The sequence below is a fragment of the Cryptomeria japonica genome, chromosome 8, assembly GCF_030272615.1.
Source record: "Cryptomeria japonica chromosome 8, Sugi_1.0, whole genome shotgun sequence".
Taxonomy (NCBI): domain Eukaryota; kingdom Viridiplantae; phylum Streptophyta; class Pinopsida; order Cupressales; family Cupressaceae; genus Cryptomeria; species Cryptomeria japonica.
In genome coordinates this window covers 659,227,581-659,245,366 of record NC_081412.1, presented here as the reverse complement: position 1 = coordinate 659,245,366, position 17,786 = coordinate 659,227,581, and the positions used below count along the sequence as shown (strand labels likewise).

The window sequence follows — 17,786 nt, the reverse complement described above, 5'->3', positions numbered from 1 at the left end:
TAAATATTACTGATACAATAGGGGACTGCATATGCAGGAAGGCCAATAGCCTAGAGCTCACTGCTCAATCACAAAAAGGGAGTCACACTGACTACAAAATTGGATGATTAAATCCAATGACAATGTACTGCTGAAAATAGCATCTACAATGCTTGATTCAGTACTAGTTTTAAGCTCTGTCAAATACCTCTGCCACAAACCTTTATTCGCTCTCCTCTGCTCTTATTTGCTCATCAAAATATTAGATCAAAATGCATATACAGATATTCGCTCTCATAATCCACTTGCATTAATTACTTATGCATACCTATCACTTTTTCTTACCTATGTCACTTACAAATGACCTATAAGATCTCATACATATATGACTCTTTACAATACATCATGTCAGCTATACAATATAATTACAATACAAAATAATATAATTTCCATGTCGGTTGGGGTGCCAGTAAGATCTTTTGTCGATGTAGATTGGGTGCCGGTGAGAATAATCTTGTTGTGCCTATCAGTGCTGGTAGATGATGTTTGTTGCCAGTGTATGTTGTGAACCATATTACTAGTTTGTTGCCATCAATGACAACATCAACTATTCTCATCTGAGTGTAGAATGCCAACAATCTCCCCCTTTGGAATTGATGGCAACACTCATGAGAAAAATCCAAAAACTGATATCCAAAAGTGAAGTCCAAAACTGATCCAAAAAAAATATGAGTGCTCCCCCTAAGCAAATGATCTCATCTGTACATTTTTCTCCATACTACTACTCCCCCTTTAACATAAATGATAAAGGATGTAAAAGAGAATCAAAGAATTCAAAATTCTACCTCGGAGACTGTATCCGGTTATGTACAATTTGAAATATATCCGCAAAATTTAGATTAAGACTCTGCATGAATTTTGTGTTGTTAAAGATAATGGTTTCAGTCTACTAGATCATACCGATCAGATAATGCATCTGTTTCTTTGATGATATTTCTCCTTGAATTGTTGCTTTAGATAGCTCAATCTGCTAAGTTATAAGGTTTTCTAATCTAGGACCAAGTTTGTTTTTCAGCTCACGTGCCTTCATTCTTATCCTTGCTTTTTCTTTTTCTAGTTTCTCAATCTTTTCCTCAAAAACTGCCATTTCTTAATCAAAAATTGATGTAAGTTCCGAAGAACCTATCATATTGTCTGCTATATCATCAATCTCTTTTTGTGTTTTCTTTATCTCTTCCTCAATGTCTTCTGTCAAGTTGTAAGGCTTGCATGCTTCCTTATATAATTCTTTATATTCTAGAATGGTGGAATCAAGTATCAGTAATAAGGAATCAATGTGGTCAGTGCAATCCTTGATAGTTCATTTTTCTCCTTATTCACCCTTTCCTTAACAGTCTCCTTATTAATCTTATCTACAGTTAGCATATTTGAAGCAATGAATTTGGACAATGTGTCCAATTTACCTAAAGATCCATCAATATGATCTATCTTACAAGTCGGTGCAATCATCTTCAATATAGGTAATGTGTCATCAATGGCCTTAAATGCTAAGGCCTTGCAATCTGTGATCCTCTTAATTAAATCCAAAAGTACACCAGTCACATTTGTAGGCCTAAAATTCATGGTGGAAGTGCTAGGCTCAACAATAATATTCTTTTCTTCAGATACTTGTCAAATTGCCTTAACCACTTCTTCCTTATTTCCATCATTGACCTCTTTATTTTGTTTCTTCTTTTTGCTCATTCTGTGTTTCAATTTTGCTTTCAATTTTACTATCTTCCTTATTCTCTATCTTGTTGACTGTCGGTTCAGCTATACTTTGTTCAAGTTCTTTCTCTATTGGTTTCTCTACCTTCTGCTGATTGTCAACATTTGTAGGTTCAATTTGTGTTTTTACCTCTTCTTCTGCTTCTGCTTCTGTTGGTTTCTCAATGTTAGGCTGGATAGCATTTGGCATGGTGTCAGGTAGCTCAACTTGTGCTGGTATCTTAATGTTCTAAGAGTCAACAATGTTGACCGGTGACTTAGAGATTTCAATATTTACAGCATTAGTTTGTTTTAACTCTGCAGTCTCTTTGTCCATGACAATGTTGAAGTCTTGTGTGTCCACATTCATGGTATTTTTGGCCAGTATAACATCTGTAGTTCTTCGATGTTCTCAGGGTTCCCTTGTAGAGTCCTTTTAGCTTCACAAAGTGTATTTTGCATCTCATCTTCTAGTTTTCACTTTTCCTTGGCCCTCTTCTTACCAACAATTTGGAACAAGGCTTTCTAACTAGAGGTACATTGAACCCATCTATCAATGTCACTACAATGAGGAACAATGCCTTTATTATACCATCTTACAATGTCAATGGCTATCATGATATCCTCATCATTTAACATGTTAACATTTAGAGCAAAGCCATCTGTCTTTCTCTTTATGTTTTCCTTAGTTGTTACAAGGAAAAAAATGGCAATAATGTGGTGATGATCTAATAATGTGTAGGGCTTGACCTCTACACTAACCCCTTTAGATCCGGGTTTGCAACCAAATAATTCTTTGTTAACATAGAATCTATCGAGTCTACTATAGATTCTTCTACCCCCTTTCTGATAGTTAGACCAAGTAAACCATATACCATTATGCCCTTCTTTATTATCTTTTAGAGGGTCCATTAGCTTATGTCTTTGGATAATTTTAGATGAGAAGGATTTCTCAGTACCTTTCTATTCAAATTTATTTCCCCCAGTCTTATTTTGTGGACCTTCAATCATGTTGAAGTCCCCTCCCATTATCCACAGGATATTCCTAAGCTGAAAAAGCCATTTCCATAGTTCAATTCTCTCTCGATGGTCATTAGATGCATACACAATGTAGACACCTAAAACTGGCACAATTAATTTAATGGATTTTATTCATTTAATCATCATTAAACCACCTATTAATTAAATTAAGATTTAATTAATATCCCTATTCTTCTAATTGACCTTTTTAATTAAATTAAGATTTAATTAATATACCCTTCTTTTATTTAAGCCATCTTATTAAACTCACATTTAATTAAATCCCCCCCCTCTAGCCATTTTAATTAAATTCACATTTAATTAAAAATATAAATTTATTCCCTTTCCCATTTTAATAAAATCTACATTTAATTAAAATCCCCTTTGCATCTAAATAAATCAAAATTTATTTGTAAATCCCCCGCACTTGCAAAATCCTACAAATGCAAGTTGCATACCTTTTAGCTAAATTAAATTATTTTAATTTAACTAAAAATTCTATTTTCTCTCACCCACTTGCAAAATCCTACATATCCCACTTGCCTCCTAATCATCCTTCTAGAACCTATCTAATCCCTTCATTATCCTAATTAATCCATTTTGTTTCTTCCTAGGTTGCTCACACATGTGTGAGTACATATCCCCCTTCTCCCAAGGTGGGACCACATTGATTTTTCATCCCACTCCCCTTTGTGACACTTCTCATAGGGCTAAGCTTACAAATCTGGGACCACATTGATCCTCACCCTCTCCCCCTTGTGACATTTGTCACAAGGCTAAGCCTTTCAACTTGGGACCACATTCCTCCTTCAATCTTGACCCTTGATTGATAAACAATATTGGTCAACCATTCCCAAGCCTTCAACTTTATAAATTAAGCCCTTATCTCTTATCAATAGATCCACTTTTTATGCATCCTTATTATAGTTGTTTTGCAGGTTATTAAGGAGCTCTCATTGTGCCTCTCTCAAGCATTAGGCCATTTTAATTGCATCATATCTAGATTCTATTATGTGTTAGATTAATTGCACATCATTTCATAACATTATCATCTTCATCTTAGCTTAATTAGATCACTTACTTCTTCAACTCCATTTTGCATATCATCTTCATATCAATAGTTCATATCATTTAATCATCTCACTAAGATCTTAGTTGCATTCCATTTAGATCTTAGAATCATACATATCTCTCATTCTTTAGGTAGTCATCCTAGGAATCAAATGCTCTTCCAAGCTGAGAGCCACCTTGATTTAAAGGATCCTTGGAGATAGAGGAACATGAGACGCGCTTGGGGTTTTTAATTTTGAAACTTATTGAAGTTTCTATTTTGGGATTTCTAACTATAACAAAATGTTTCATATGTGTGCTTGTTGGTTGTGTTCTCCTCTTGCAGGTTGATTCCACATTTTGGAGCTCACACATAGTACAAAACCCAAATTCTTGATAGTTCCACTTAATGGTGACCCAAACTACCCTATTGCATGGTGAGCATCCCCATCCAGTAACATGTGTGTTCCACTTGAGACCAACTAGGATAGTTGCACCCCCTCTACCCTTCTAATGTTTAGTTACAAATGGTGTGGCGTCTTTCCAAATGCATCTGAGATTTATATCTAGTGTGAAACTGACTGCTTTAAGTTCTTGTAGCAAAAGGATGTCAATGCCCTTATTCATGAATTTAAACCTCTTGATTATATATTTCTTGTCTTGGGACTACAATCCCCTAAAATTCCAACTTGCACATTTTATGTCCATGATCAACTTTGGGAGTCAGTTTCCATTGGGGCCTTAAATCCTTTGAAGCACTTGGGGGGGTGAAGCCTAGGCTTCTTAGCGGGTCTTATGAAATTAAGAGAATTGGGGGGCCTTCCCCTTCTCCTCTTATGAGGGACAACAACCTTGTGAGCATTAAAAATAAAGTTGTTATTACCCTACGAAGGAGATTTCTTAGAAGTGCCATCTTTCTCCATCTATTCTCCATTTTCCAACTTACAATCTGCATCACCATCAATAGCCCCAAAATCTCACTCAATCCCATCTAAAGGGATAAACACATGAGGGGTAGAGGCTTCTCTGGTGGAAGTATCGGGATAGACCTTGGGGGGGAGAGGCAAGGGAGGGGGAGAAAGAATCAAAACCAGAGAGTAATTTCTCAGCCTGTCCTCATCATAGGATTTCTTAAGGGAGTCCAAGCTATCCGACTCCATGCCATACACACTAGTATCCATAGTGACTACATCCTCAACCACATGGTTCACAGAGGCATCCCCACAAGGATGGTAACTACCCCTCATGTCTTCATCCATGCCCACGGGAGTGGAGGGGATATTCCTCTTCGAGTTGGAAATGTGAGAGTCTCTACCATCCAATCTGTCGGCTCTATCAATTTTGGAACTAGAAGAAGTGGAAGATTGCTTTGCTTCAAGAATCTTCTCGATTCTTTCTAGGGCTAACTGTTGAGAATTCTTGGTCCTATGCCTAATCTTGGGTTGAGGAGAATACAGACCAAATTCAATAGAGTCAACTTTAGGAAACTTGTCAGGGTCAACCATAACATATTTGTCTTGCGAAGAAGGATATTCTTACTGAAAGCTTCTTTGAGCGAATCTAGAGTGGCTGCAAGTTCTTTGGAGGCATTGAGAGATTCAACATTGAGGGTCATCAGTCTATCTGAAGCTTTAATGGAGGAGCCTTGTTTGTTAGGGCTAGAGGGGGCGGAAAAAACATGGGTATCTTGAGCTTGCTCTTTTTTGGGGGGGGAGCTTCTTTTCGAGGTTAGGGCATGCTCTTCTCATGTGGCCTTCCCTTCTATAGAGGAAGTAGGCGTTGATTTCACCTAGAAAGGAAATAGGACAAGAAAACTCTTAACCATCAAACACAAATCGAATCTCATTAGGAATATCTAGTCTAGGAGACAAAGACATCAAAACTCTAGCATCGGTGTGGGGTAATAGTGAGTCTGTAGAATCCATTATAATCAAAAAGCCAGTGGGCTCAAGAGCTTGAGGAATCAAATTCCACATAAATGGAGGAACATTACCCACTTTAAACCATCTCGAGGAGGACAAGGCCAGTATTTCATTTTGAATCGCATTGGGAGACCAAGATAAAGCCCTAAAATTGAAGGAACCAATTCTCCAAAATTTCCATGAACCACCACTTTCTGAGAGTTAGGGCTTGCAAACAAGATTAAAGAAAGACCTCTTTGTAACATACGAAAGTATGTAAACAAAAACCAAAAATTTTTACCCCAAATGTTATGCAACCATTCATCCAAATATGCCCTAGATGGAAGTTTGGAGGGATCTTGAGCAACAAGAAAAACTGCAGACTCTTTCAATCTATTTTTTCCCGCCTCTATAGAAATCGACATATGAAAGTTAGGTTTAACAATGATAGCTTGGTTTGAGGGAGTCTTACCTCAATTCTGGTCTTCTGTAGCAGTCTCTACTGGCTCAAGTGAGATTCTAAGGAATTTGGCCCCATCTGGCAGTTTGAATCCATTGGTAAGGGCTTGCTTGAACGATTTGCCCTCCTTACCAACCTCTCCTTCTCGAGCGACCATCGCATGTGCCCTAGATGCTTCTGTGATCCTTTCTTCCGGGCTAGGCGATCCCATAAACTCCTCCACTCCACGACAAACCCTACTCTGCAAGCAAAGAATGAGAGAGGCAGGCCTCCCAAAATAGGGGACGACCTCCTCCCAAAGAAACTAGGTTTTTGCAGAGCGCTCCCGATCAATTGTCTATCTCACATCTTAATCAAAATATATTTCAATTTTAATATATATTTTTTTAAAGAAGACACATTTAACCCTAAAGATTAAACATCCTCATATGTCCTAATCTTTATTTGCCTCGAAATTTGGGTTGCTTTATTTTAAGACACCCACGATTCATTTCTTTAATTAGTATTTACTTTCACTCTTTGACATTTCATGTCTTCAAACTAATATTTATGTCTTATCTTTTATCTTCAGATTCTAAAATCTAATATTTGTCAATTAATATTAAATTAAATTAAATAATCTTCTTTTGGATACATAATTTAAAAGAAAAAAATCTAAACCAATCTTCATTTTTCTATTTTAATTAGTTGTATCTATCCAAGCTTTAGTCGGTGCTCCATTATTAAAACCAGCATGAAACCCTTTACTAGCACCTATGACATTATTTTAAATATAAGCTGAAAAAAGAATTCAATGATAAAACCGAATAATTTTCACATAGGAAGAAATTAAATCCATGTTCAACTGTCAACTTTGCCTCCCACGTGGCCTAACATGTCTTTAAATATATATTAACGACGACAGAATTCTTTTTCATGTGGCTCAATAAAACCCAGGTATCATATAGAAACAAAGGAGTCAAAAGACCCTTTTCACACTTGCAAGGGCAACTAGTAGGTGTAACATATGGAATTTAAATTCTGAAATTAAAATTTAAAAAACAAAAACAAAATCAACCTAAAGTAAGGTTGAAAAAATAAAAATTCATCCGTGAGTAAAAATTCCATTTAATTTTAACTAATGACTTATACAAAATTTCAAACCTCAAACATTTTGATTGCATGTAATTTTAATTTTCTTAAATATAAAAAACCTTTTTAATAATTGTGAAGGAAAACACTTTACATAAAATTGTTTAGGTTGCTAATTGAAAAATGTAATTAGTTAATAAATAATTGATTTAAATAAATGAGTTGGAATTAATTAATTTTTTTTTAAATCATTGTAAAGCTAAAAATAAAGTAAAGTTAATCTTTTATTTCAATGTTGATCATAATATACTGTGGTGCATACTAAAAAAATGAATTGTCAAGGTTTTAGAATTTTAACATTAATTTAGATGAATATCTTGTGTTTAGTAAATTGATATATTGTTGTTTTACTTCAAGCTAACCTCTCAAGTGCAAAAATGATAAAGATGCCTATACCCAAACTATAACTTACCAATCTAAACGAGAAAGATGTGGATTGGTAGATTTTGCTCACCTCAAATTTTAATGTTTGAATTGTTGTAAGGACTAGCAATGTTCAAGAACACATTTGGATAATTTGTTGAACTCTAAGGGTCAAGTTCTCCTCAGTCAAACTCCTATTGTATTGACTTTATAATTCTATATAAAATTCAAAGTCAACAAGCAAGCACGCAGCAGTCCTATAATGATGCTACATATAGACAAATACAAAACAAATTATTCTTTAAGCTCATTTATAACTTTTTCTATTTTGATATAATTTTAAATGATTGGATATCTTTAATACAACAAACAAGCATGTAGATCGACAAAATATGCATTGTTGGCTCACAATAACTAGTGAATTGGTGGGCAATGTGTAAACTTAAACTTTAAACTTTGAAAAGTCAAAGTTCAAGTCTATAAGTTCAATGTTAATATGATGCAAATTTTTGTCCTTGTAAAGCCAAAGGCCATCATAGAGGGTGACAAACTTTGCATCGTTGTTAGTTCTAGTTGGGGTTTGATAGACCCAACTCATACTAATTTGCCAACATAATCTCTTATTATATATTTGGTCCTTGATGTCCTCAGGTTACCTCTTGAGGGCCAACAAAATTTACATCTATAAATATCGATGAAAGATATTACAAAATCCTACCAAATTCAAACCAATTTCCAATTGACCTATAATCAAAGAAAAGAATATTTCAAAGTCATTTCTATTTTAAGGTCTATAGATTCTTGGAATTCAAAACAAGATCCATGTATGAAGAGAATTGTTTTAGGCTTTTTTTTTAGGTAATCTGGACAGGACACCTATATAGAATTATGAGGATTTGTACTTTTGTAAGTTTCTTCCTTTTAACAAATCTTGTGATTAAACTTAAACCCAGCTTTGTTTCTCTATAACCATGCAAATGAACTTATATGTGACATGATTATTACTTTTAAAGCAATCCCACATCTTAAGCTAAGTAATGAAAGGCTTCCAGGAGCATTTAGCACACAAGCACATTTAAAGCATTTGTTTGTAGGAGGGATGAACAATGAATGCAATTCAGCTCTGAGATTTTTACTTGCTAGCCCTGTTACCCCATTAGCAAAACTTTAAGACCTCTCGCAGTTCTTACTAGACACAAGCGCTGGTTAGTGGGGTTGGGCAATGAATGTAATACAGCTCTATGTTTTCTTCAACATTCTCAACCCCTTTTTCCATTGGCAAAGCTTATAAAGCATATGGCTATCTTTATTTCACGGTTCTTACTCTTAGTAGCCTGGATTTAACTTGGTTACAACTTACAACTACCACTCAATCTTGTATGTGTGTTGAATAATTGAAGGTTGTAAATCTCAATCACATCTCAGATATAATATTGTTATTGTTGTTTGGGCAGTGGGCTGACCAACTCTAACTATAAGGAGATGAACGAATTGTATGCAAAGTACAAGGATCAAGGTAAGTGTGCATCTATCCATACTATTTGTTATGTGCAAATTTTAATCCTCTTATTTAATTTATTCAAAAATAGGTTCACAATGCCATTTTTTAAAAATCAGCCAATTACAGTCTTGGGGACCATTCCCTTTATATTACATTACATTTAACAAAAAAAACATATTTTAGTTTTTCATCAGTTTTGGGTTCTGAATAAAAAAACCTTGTAGAACATTGAAAAACAACGCAAGATTACAAAAATCCTGTAAAGGCATGCATCCTATTATCTTCTGACTTTTTCTACTTACATAAACCTATCATTATGATCTATAATTATATGATGATCTTCCTCAATTTATAATATTTAAGAGTACATATCATTTTCATCTTCAGAGCTATCAGAAATGAGTGCAACTAGCTAAGCAATACCTTGAATAGTCATTAGTCCCAGCACTTGCTTTAAGGAATCTGCTCCTCTATATGCCTATTTCCACCGTCACACCTCCTTCTGTGGCATTCCCATCACAATGAGAGGTCTCTATAGGTCGCTGACAATGTCATTGTTAACCAGTAAAATCCTGTTCAGAGGAGGTAAACCAGCACCAAAGACTGTCATCAGAATGACTTTATTCAGACCCCAAGGAACTAACTCCTGATCAACGCTTTTGCCCCATTTTCTTTACCAGTTCATTAGCTTCTCTGAGATTCAGAAGGTCTGCCACAAACATTATTAAAATGTCTGTATTTTCTCTGTATTGGCAATCAGTTGCCCTGAATTCCTCCCCCAGCACCTATTATATTGCATAGAGGAGCAATCCACTTCAGGTTTTGAAGATTTCTTTTTCAATTGCCGCTCTGTTATACCGCCAAGAAGAACCATTTGTCATTGGCCACCCACTAAATGTAAAGCTGTATCCATCAGGCTTCTAAAAATTAGCAGGAGTTTAATACTCTTTGGAATTGTGCCTTTAGAGTTATCATCATTATTCTTACCTTTGCTTGGCCTCATCCGTAGCCCTCATCTAGAAGATATTTATGATTAGCATGAACAAAATCTCAAATATGAATGTTTTTTGTAGGTTGTCATCCATAGAATCTCTCAGGTCTCTGAATCATGATTGCTTTAATTAATGTTATGACAAGTTGAAACTAATCTATTGTAATCTTGTTCATTAATTGCTGTATGAGTTTTAGTTTAAGTTTTGGCCATGAATCGGCCTTTGAATTTATCATGCTTTCTTCAGTCATGGCAAATGCAAAATTGCTAATTATATCTGCTTCTTCATTAATTTCCCTAAAAATATGCTGAACTGTATATCTATCCAATGAGTTTAGGAATGGCTAGGTTGTTAGTTTTCCAATTTTGTGACTTTTTTTTGCAACATTTACAGTTATCATGGAGTCACCTTCAATATCTACTTTTTTGCAACCGTAAACCTTGCATGTTTGCAAACTCACAATGAAGGCTTGGACTTTGCTTCATTGTTGGTCTTTTTGAAGCTACTCCAATCAGTTTCCCTTATCCATTTCTTATAACAAATATAGCTCCTGAAGCTCCTGGATTTTCTTTGGATGCTCTGTTGAAGTTCATCTTATACCAGCTTTGCAGGGGAGTGATATGCAAGGTTTCCATTGTACTTATTTCCTTAATTCTGAAGAATCAACCCCTCGTTTCCCATTAACAGGGGAACTATGTGATTGTTGTGCATTGACTTCCAGATTATTTTTCTACAGGTAGATTGTGTCGAGAATTTTGACATTAGTTTAAACAGAGTGTCATCATAGCACATCTGATCCACAGTAACCATATTAAAAACATTTAGTAAATGAAATATGAGATGGTCAGAATAAACATGAAATGCATTCGAGCAAATAGAAACCTTTTCAAGATCAAAGCATGCATAACTTCATATATAATTTTCGAGTTCAAGTCAATTAAGGTTATAGACTAGAGAGATGGATCAACATTAACTCATTCTCTAAAAGGCCATGTTGCAAGAAAAATGAAAAACCATATTTACTTTTACTTTTGTTCCCTATTGGCTGGTACCGTGGTCCAGACAGAAGTCTTCAGGATTGATGCCATAATGATTATATTAACTTTGTACTTGTGGAAGTGGGTTCTCAAACAAGAGGTCAAGCCAGGGTCTTAATCAAGCTACTTGAGTCTTTTTGGTAGAGAACGTGGATGGGCTAGACTTTCAACCTAGTATGCCCCTGTTTGTTCTAGGCTAAGTTTGGTGTTCTGCCTGTGATTTACAAGATTTCTCATGATTCTAGATTGTGAATTGTTACAGCTTATGCCTCACACTAAATAGTTTCAATTTGATTTGATTAGATGGTGTGAGGGAGCTCGAGACAGTATTTCACTCATAGTTATTGAAGCTTTAGTTCTGTGACTTCTTTAAGTTGAGAATCAAGAAGTTTTAGCTTTCTGCCAGCTTTCCTTTTCTTAGACCAGAATAATCAAAAATTTTAAATGGGGAGATAATATAATATAATATAGACCATTTATGTAAGGTAGCTTAAGTGAGAAATTACATAGCCTGCACTAAGTGCATATCGGTAGTGGTCAGAGTCTCCAGTTTTCTTGGGAAGGTGTGCATTTTTCTGTAATACGAGTGAAGCAATTGATAAATATTGAAGCAAATAATATAAACCTAACATTCTCTAGGCTTTTTCTTCGGAATGGCCAAAGTTTGTATGATGTCATCAGTTCTTCAATTCTTTTGCAATTACTGTTAAAGATTTGTTTGGTACTGAGCCAACTTTCTTTCATGTAAATGTTAATAAAAAATGCCCACCAAAATTCCCCTAGGTTGCCGGGTAAATTTAATAATACCATAAATAAAAATTTCTGTTCAACTCTATTCACAATCCTCTCTATTTGTACTATTCCCGGAGGCTGATTAGACTCCATTCTATGGCCTCATTTCAAAAGTGGTACCTCAATCTGGCAAAATAATTCTTTTATAGATGACAGCAATCACATTTGAACGCTGTAGGTGATCTAGGTTTCAACAAATACATTCTAGGGGACATATGCATGCAGTTCAAATTCCTTGGTATTCAGGTAGTTATGAACTAAAACAATGATTGAGCTATAAAATATAAAGGAATTTTGATAGACAACCCAAGCCTATGGCTGCAAAAGGTCTTCACCTCCAATTAGATCATACATGAAAAGGGCCTGACCTCCAATTATATCATATAACCAACAAATTTTCTTAATGGATAACTACAGGAGTAGAAATCCTAGCCTTCCCATGCAATCAGTTTGGTGGGCAGGAACCAGGTAATAACGAGCAGATTATTGAAGTGGCATGTACTCGCTTTAAAGCAGAGTTTCCCATTTTTGACGAGGTTAGCATATTTAGCTATATTTTGTTTGCTTATTATATATCTTTGGTAATTATTTTAGGGGCTATGTTATCATAAGAAAATTGAAGTTTCAATTAATTAGCAAATAAGGTTGCTTCATTAAATCGTCTGTGTTTGTAATGCACTTCGATGATGTAGGTTGAGGTCAATTGTGGTAATGCAGCTCCCATCTACAAGTTTTTGAAATCAAGCAAAGGTGGATTTTTTGGTGACAGTATAAAATGGAACTTCACTAAGTTTTTGGTGGACAAAGATGGAAATGTAGTTGATAGATATGCACCCACCACATCTCCGTTGCAGATTGAGGTGCTTGGAAATACAAACATTTTCAGTTCTATATATCATATTTCATTATTTGGTTAATTTATTCTATGAAAATTGCACTTTCAATAAAAACTCTTCAAAGTGGTTTTATTGTTCTATGACATGTCATACAAATATAATGGCTGATATTTGTTATCGTTTGTTTGCAGAAAGATATCAAGAACTGTTGGGTGTTGCCTAATGCTCTGATAAACTATCTGATAAACTACCTGTTGTAGCCATTCTATTTGCCAGAATGCTGGAGAATAAAGAAGTAATAATTCAACTGAGACATGGTTCTTATTATACTATATAAGATAAAATGGATTAGTAGTTACCATTCAGAGTACATATTAGTATTGCAGATACAGTTGATCTATTTTATTTCATATGATTTTGTATGTTAAATAATAAGAGAGTGCTCATGGTTTTTTTTTCAGTGTAACAGCTCTTGACGTTCTTGAAAAAAATCAGTAACTTACATGCTTATTGGCCTTTTCTTTTCAGCATTTTTCAAAAAGATTACACCATCCTTTCTAGTAAAAAGTTGGTCTATTGGCTAACTTTTTTCAGCATCATCTTACTCTATGGATTAGTTAAGAGTGCAACTGTCTGTTAACACTACAATTGTCTTCTGTTTGCTATAACTCTTAACAAATGAAAAGGATCTGGGTATGTTGCCCTTTCTCCTAGAAAATCCATATTTCATAATCGCGATGGACTGTACATATTATGTGTTGTTTTAAATTAAAAAATATTCACTTTAGAGAACCAAATTGGGTCAGGGCCCAGTGTGGTAAGGCAGGATACAGTAATTGTCTGAATTCAAGCTATGTCCAACATGCATCTTCAATGGGCTTTGACCAAGTTGTCATAGTCAAGTAAAAATATAAATGTGTTAAATATAAATGCAAAAAAATTAGTAATTTTTTCTAAACAAACAAAAAAAAAATACTGAGCAATAAATTCTCATATGATTAATTGCATCTTTGATTGAGTTTCAATTAAAATTTTCTGTACTTGAGATCTTTCTTATGCATAAGAAAGATGATGAGCCCTTTTTAGCTATTCTAGTTTGATTCCGCTACCATATAAAATTTCTACAAACTAGTTAGGATTCATCAAGATCTCTTTAAATATCCTTCTACGGAAGGGGCTTATTCTAGGTTATAAACATAACAACTGGTTCAGGATGTAAAACATGCATTCCTCTATTAATGTGGAAAATATCATATTTACTTACTATTGATATTACAGAAATTGAAACCCATCTTTTAAAAAAAACAAAGAACCGTAAAACTAAATTGGAATCTGCAATTAAAAAATCACCCTTGATTAAAGATCACACGTACTTCTTTCTTATTCTATGAAATGGATAGATATAATATAGGACGATTCATGAACACATTATCAAACAACAGTTAAAATGAATTGAGAGTTTGCAAAATATAGTTACCATACGGAGATTCCTTTCTAACACTATGTAATAACGAAATATTCTGTAAAATAACATTGGATAAGGAGATAGGACATAGTAAAAGTTTAGTTTTTTATAATATAAAATTGGGAATCAGATATTTGTAAATATGGATTTATATTAAACGCTCATGTCTGGGTTTTGGCTAATGATTTTATTTTGTTAACGGTTAACTGTTCTAATAAGATGTGTAAACTCCATTAAGTAATTAGATTTAGTGAATTTCAGTTCATACTGAAAATATTAATTTGGGTGGTCATTAAGCACTTATTTTGGTGTTTCTAGATTCACGTTTTATTCATTTAATAATTAGATGTAGTGAGTTTGAGTTCATACTAAAAAATTAAATTAAGCACTTATTTTGGTGTTTCTCAAGAGATCCATTTGTTTGGGTCTAGATTCACGTTTTATTCAAATCCTTTTGAGTTAAGTCTTTTATCTTAACACATTTTACTCTAAAAGATTGACATTGACATTAATTCATAGAAAATTTCACCCAAATTTGATATTTTAAAATGAAAATATTATTTTTCATTTGGAAGGATAGAAATTTAACTTTAATTTTAAATGTTTATGTTGATTATCATTTCTCTTTATATCAAGTCAATTATCATTTTCAACGTTCTTTTACATATGTAATGTAGGTCAACTATGTGGTTCACTCATAGGGGCTTCTTGACCGTTAGGGTAATGTTTCTTACATTATAATAAGGGTTCTTGCTAGCTCACCTCCTAGTGCTCATGTGTGTTCTTTGTTGAGAGGCCTAAGAAGATTTCATATAATAATTCATGTTGATATTTATTTAGTAGTCATCACAAGTATTTACCTTTTTAAGTGGATGCCACTTATTGGTCTATTAGTTGTTTTCTTTTATTCTAGAATTGGTTTTCCTTCCTCCAAATCTTGCCACCAAGATGGGTGGGACCTCCTTTCGATAAGATATGAATTTTGTGTGCATGACACTTACAATTTTTCTTCATTACAAAAGCTTTGGATGCTTAGTTTATATAACTAACAACTTATAAGAAGAACGTTTGTACTTGATAGGTACTAATTCTATACAACCATGACCTTCCAAATGATAGTTCAAGATATAAGTGTGGTGATAAAAGATCCCCTCTTTTTTAGACTTTATTACTTTTGCTGTGAGAGAACTAATAAAATATTTAAAAAAATAAAAAATTCACAATGATTTTCATGTCAAAATGTTAATATTTAATTAATAATAAACATACATTTTTAAGGAAAACAACAAATCGGAAATTGCCTAGAAACGCGTCTCCACTGTAACGGAAGATTCCTTCTTTAGGGTTTTCTTTTCTGGGCGTTTCCTGAGCAAGGCCCGGCTTCCCCTGTTTTCAGTGCACAAACTCCTGTTAGTCCTGAAGAAATTGGTTCAGTGATTTCTTTAGTGAGTACATCTCTGTGTTTTCTGAAGAAATCGGCTTTGTTTAGCACTAGAAGTGAAGATTTCATGAAATTTGGTTTAGCGATTTCTTCAGTGCTGAAACCTCTGTTCCTTCTCTAGGGTTTTCTTTTTTCCTTTTTAAGTGAATTTCGATGAGGACCGCATCCACACCTACCTACGAGCCTACACGTTGACCATTTGGAGACAAATAGCTTGCCTTGCCCTGTTTTCAGTGCAGAAACCCCTGTTTTTTTCCCTGAAGAAATCGGCTTTTTTTAAGCTGTGAAAGATGGCAGCGGGACTCTCCAACGGCGCCAATATCATGAGCAATGGCTTCAAGGCACTAACGATGTTAGCAAAGGTACGTAGGAAGTAGTCCTATGCAAAATCTGTGTTATATTTCAGTACCTTTTACAGATCCGAATAGCTGTGGTGGAGGATAGTAGATTAAAGTTTGTTTTTGGCTCTGATTGAAGATTTATCTGCTGGAAATAATGTTAAAAACAGTTGATTAGCGGTTTATTGTTTATTTGTTACTATATTAAATTAATTAGCCGCAAAGATTTAATCTTAGACTGAATAAAAGCAAAAGACTAATGATGCTGCCGAACGTGCCTAGATCCAGGTAGTCTACCCAGAAAAAAATATTTGCGTTATATCTGAGGTATCTTTCAGAGTACCGCTTTATATTCGTGAACTGTTGTGGACGAAACTATTGGGATTTTTAAAATTTTAATATTGCATTAAGCTTTACAAATAAACCATCAAAGGACACAGGGCAGAGCTGATCCGTCAAATTAGGCACATAGAAGCAGAAGGAAACAGGAGTAATCGGCTATAAACAGCAATCCAAAAAGTTAAGTTTCTTTTAGGTTGATTAGTAGTTGTACATTGATTTGTTATTATTGTATTACATTAACATGGACATATTACGTATGTATATATATATATATGTTCTGGTTGTGTTATTTATATATATACATGTTTTTATGTTTTGGTTGTGTTTTATTAAACAATTTAAGAAGTTAAAGATAATAATTTACTTTTGTTTTAATTGAAATTGTAATAAGTTTTGATGTTTTGAATAATATAATATGTAAGAGATTATATAATAAAAAAATGATTAGATCTAGATTGTATTATTATAATATTAATGATTTTTGTGAAGTGGAGGATCTAATCTTTAGTTTGAAATTGGTTACTAATTTTTTAGTTTAAAGGTTTATTATTGAAATGGACTCTTAAATCTTGGTTAAGGCAATATATTTCTAGGTTAGGTCTCTAATTGATGCCTTCAAAAATTGTTAATTGAAACAATTTATCTCAAACTTCAACTTGTGGATTTGTGGGTTCAATACCTTAGAACAATTAGGAATATATATTGATACATTAATTTGCCACTTTTAGCCTCAATCTAAATTTTCAACAATTTTGAAGGTGAGGAGTATCAATAATAAATTTTTTTTGACGATTTAAGGGAGATCTTTGATTTTGATGTGGATGCTTCTTCCTTCTAATGCGTCAATCTTTCTATACTTTATTTTTCAAGTTTCTTTCTTCTAGTTGTCTTTTGGGCTTCTTCTTTTCAATTCTATTTTTCTCCTTTATGTTTTCACTTTCTTTCCTTGTCCACTTCTTTCCACTTTTTCTTGAACTTATGTTTTACTTTTCTAGTATTGTTTGGGAAGCCTTGTCAATGTGTCTCCCCTTCATCATCCAATTTTCCCTCTTTTCTCCTATGTCTCTCTCTCTCATTGCATTAAATATTGTTTGATATAGTGGTAAGGGCCTAACCACTACATAAAATGATAGTTTATTTCTGTCATCAATTTTGCAAGTCCCTGTCCTCTAACTAGCTTGGTGATTTGAATGTCAATATTAAACTCATGAATCTTGTTGATCCATCTACACCTTTGACTAGTGACTTATAGTTGAACAAAAACATCTTTCATAGCCACATTTGGCACATAAGCTATAACCTTTGCCCCTACAAGGTAGACTTTGAGGGTTTTCATAATTTTGACCAGGGCATAAGGTTGTTTTTCTGCAATGTCATACTTTAACTCTATAG

The 17,786-nt window shown here is 34.1% G+C and overlaps 2 protein-coding genes across 3 annotated transcripts in view; both read left to right on the top strand.

The window, feature by feature from the left end:
- The first annotated feature begins 9,063 nt into the window (after positions 1 to 9,063).
- Positions 9,064 to 13,068, top strand: LOC131059013 (probable phospholipid hydroperoxide glutathione peroxidase). The gene is made up of 4 exons (XM_059210680.1): positions 9,064 to 9,166; positions 12,390 to 12,508; positions 12,665 to 12,832; positions 13,000 to 13,068. Exons 1-4 carry the CDS (start codon positions 9,133 to 9,135, stop codon positions 13,066 to 13,068), a joined length of 390 nt encoding a protein of 129 aa, XP_059066663.1. The 5' UTR covers positions 9,064 to 9,132.
- A 2,495-nt stretch (positions 13,069 to 15,563) lies between these two features.
- LOC131059016 (uncharacterized) overlaps positions 15,564 to 17,786 on the top strand; it is a 34,816-nt gene continuing 32,593 nt past the window's right edge. For both annotated transcript variants that reach the window (XM_059209503.1, XM_059209502.1), the window contains exon 1: positions 15,564 to 16,076. The gene's annotated coding sequence lies outside the window, so the exon portion shown is untranslated. The remainder of the gene's footprint in view (positions 16,077 to 17,786) is intronic.

Excerpts from the sequence above, each read along its gene's own strand:
- LOC131059013 (XM_059210680.1), top strand. The coding sequence starts at position 9,133 with ATGAACGAATTGTATGCAAAGTACAAGGATCAAG. Across the intron at positions 9,167-12,389 it reads TGCAAAGTACAAGGATCAAG|GAGTAGAAATCCTAGCCTTC; the intron begins GTAAGTGTGCAT and ends GGATAACTACAG. Across the intron at positions 12,509-12,664 it reads AGTTTCCCATTTTTGACGAG|GTTGAGGTCAATTGTGGTAA; the intron begins GTTAGCATATTT and ends TCGATGATGTAG.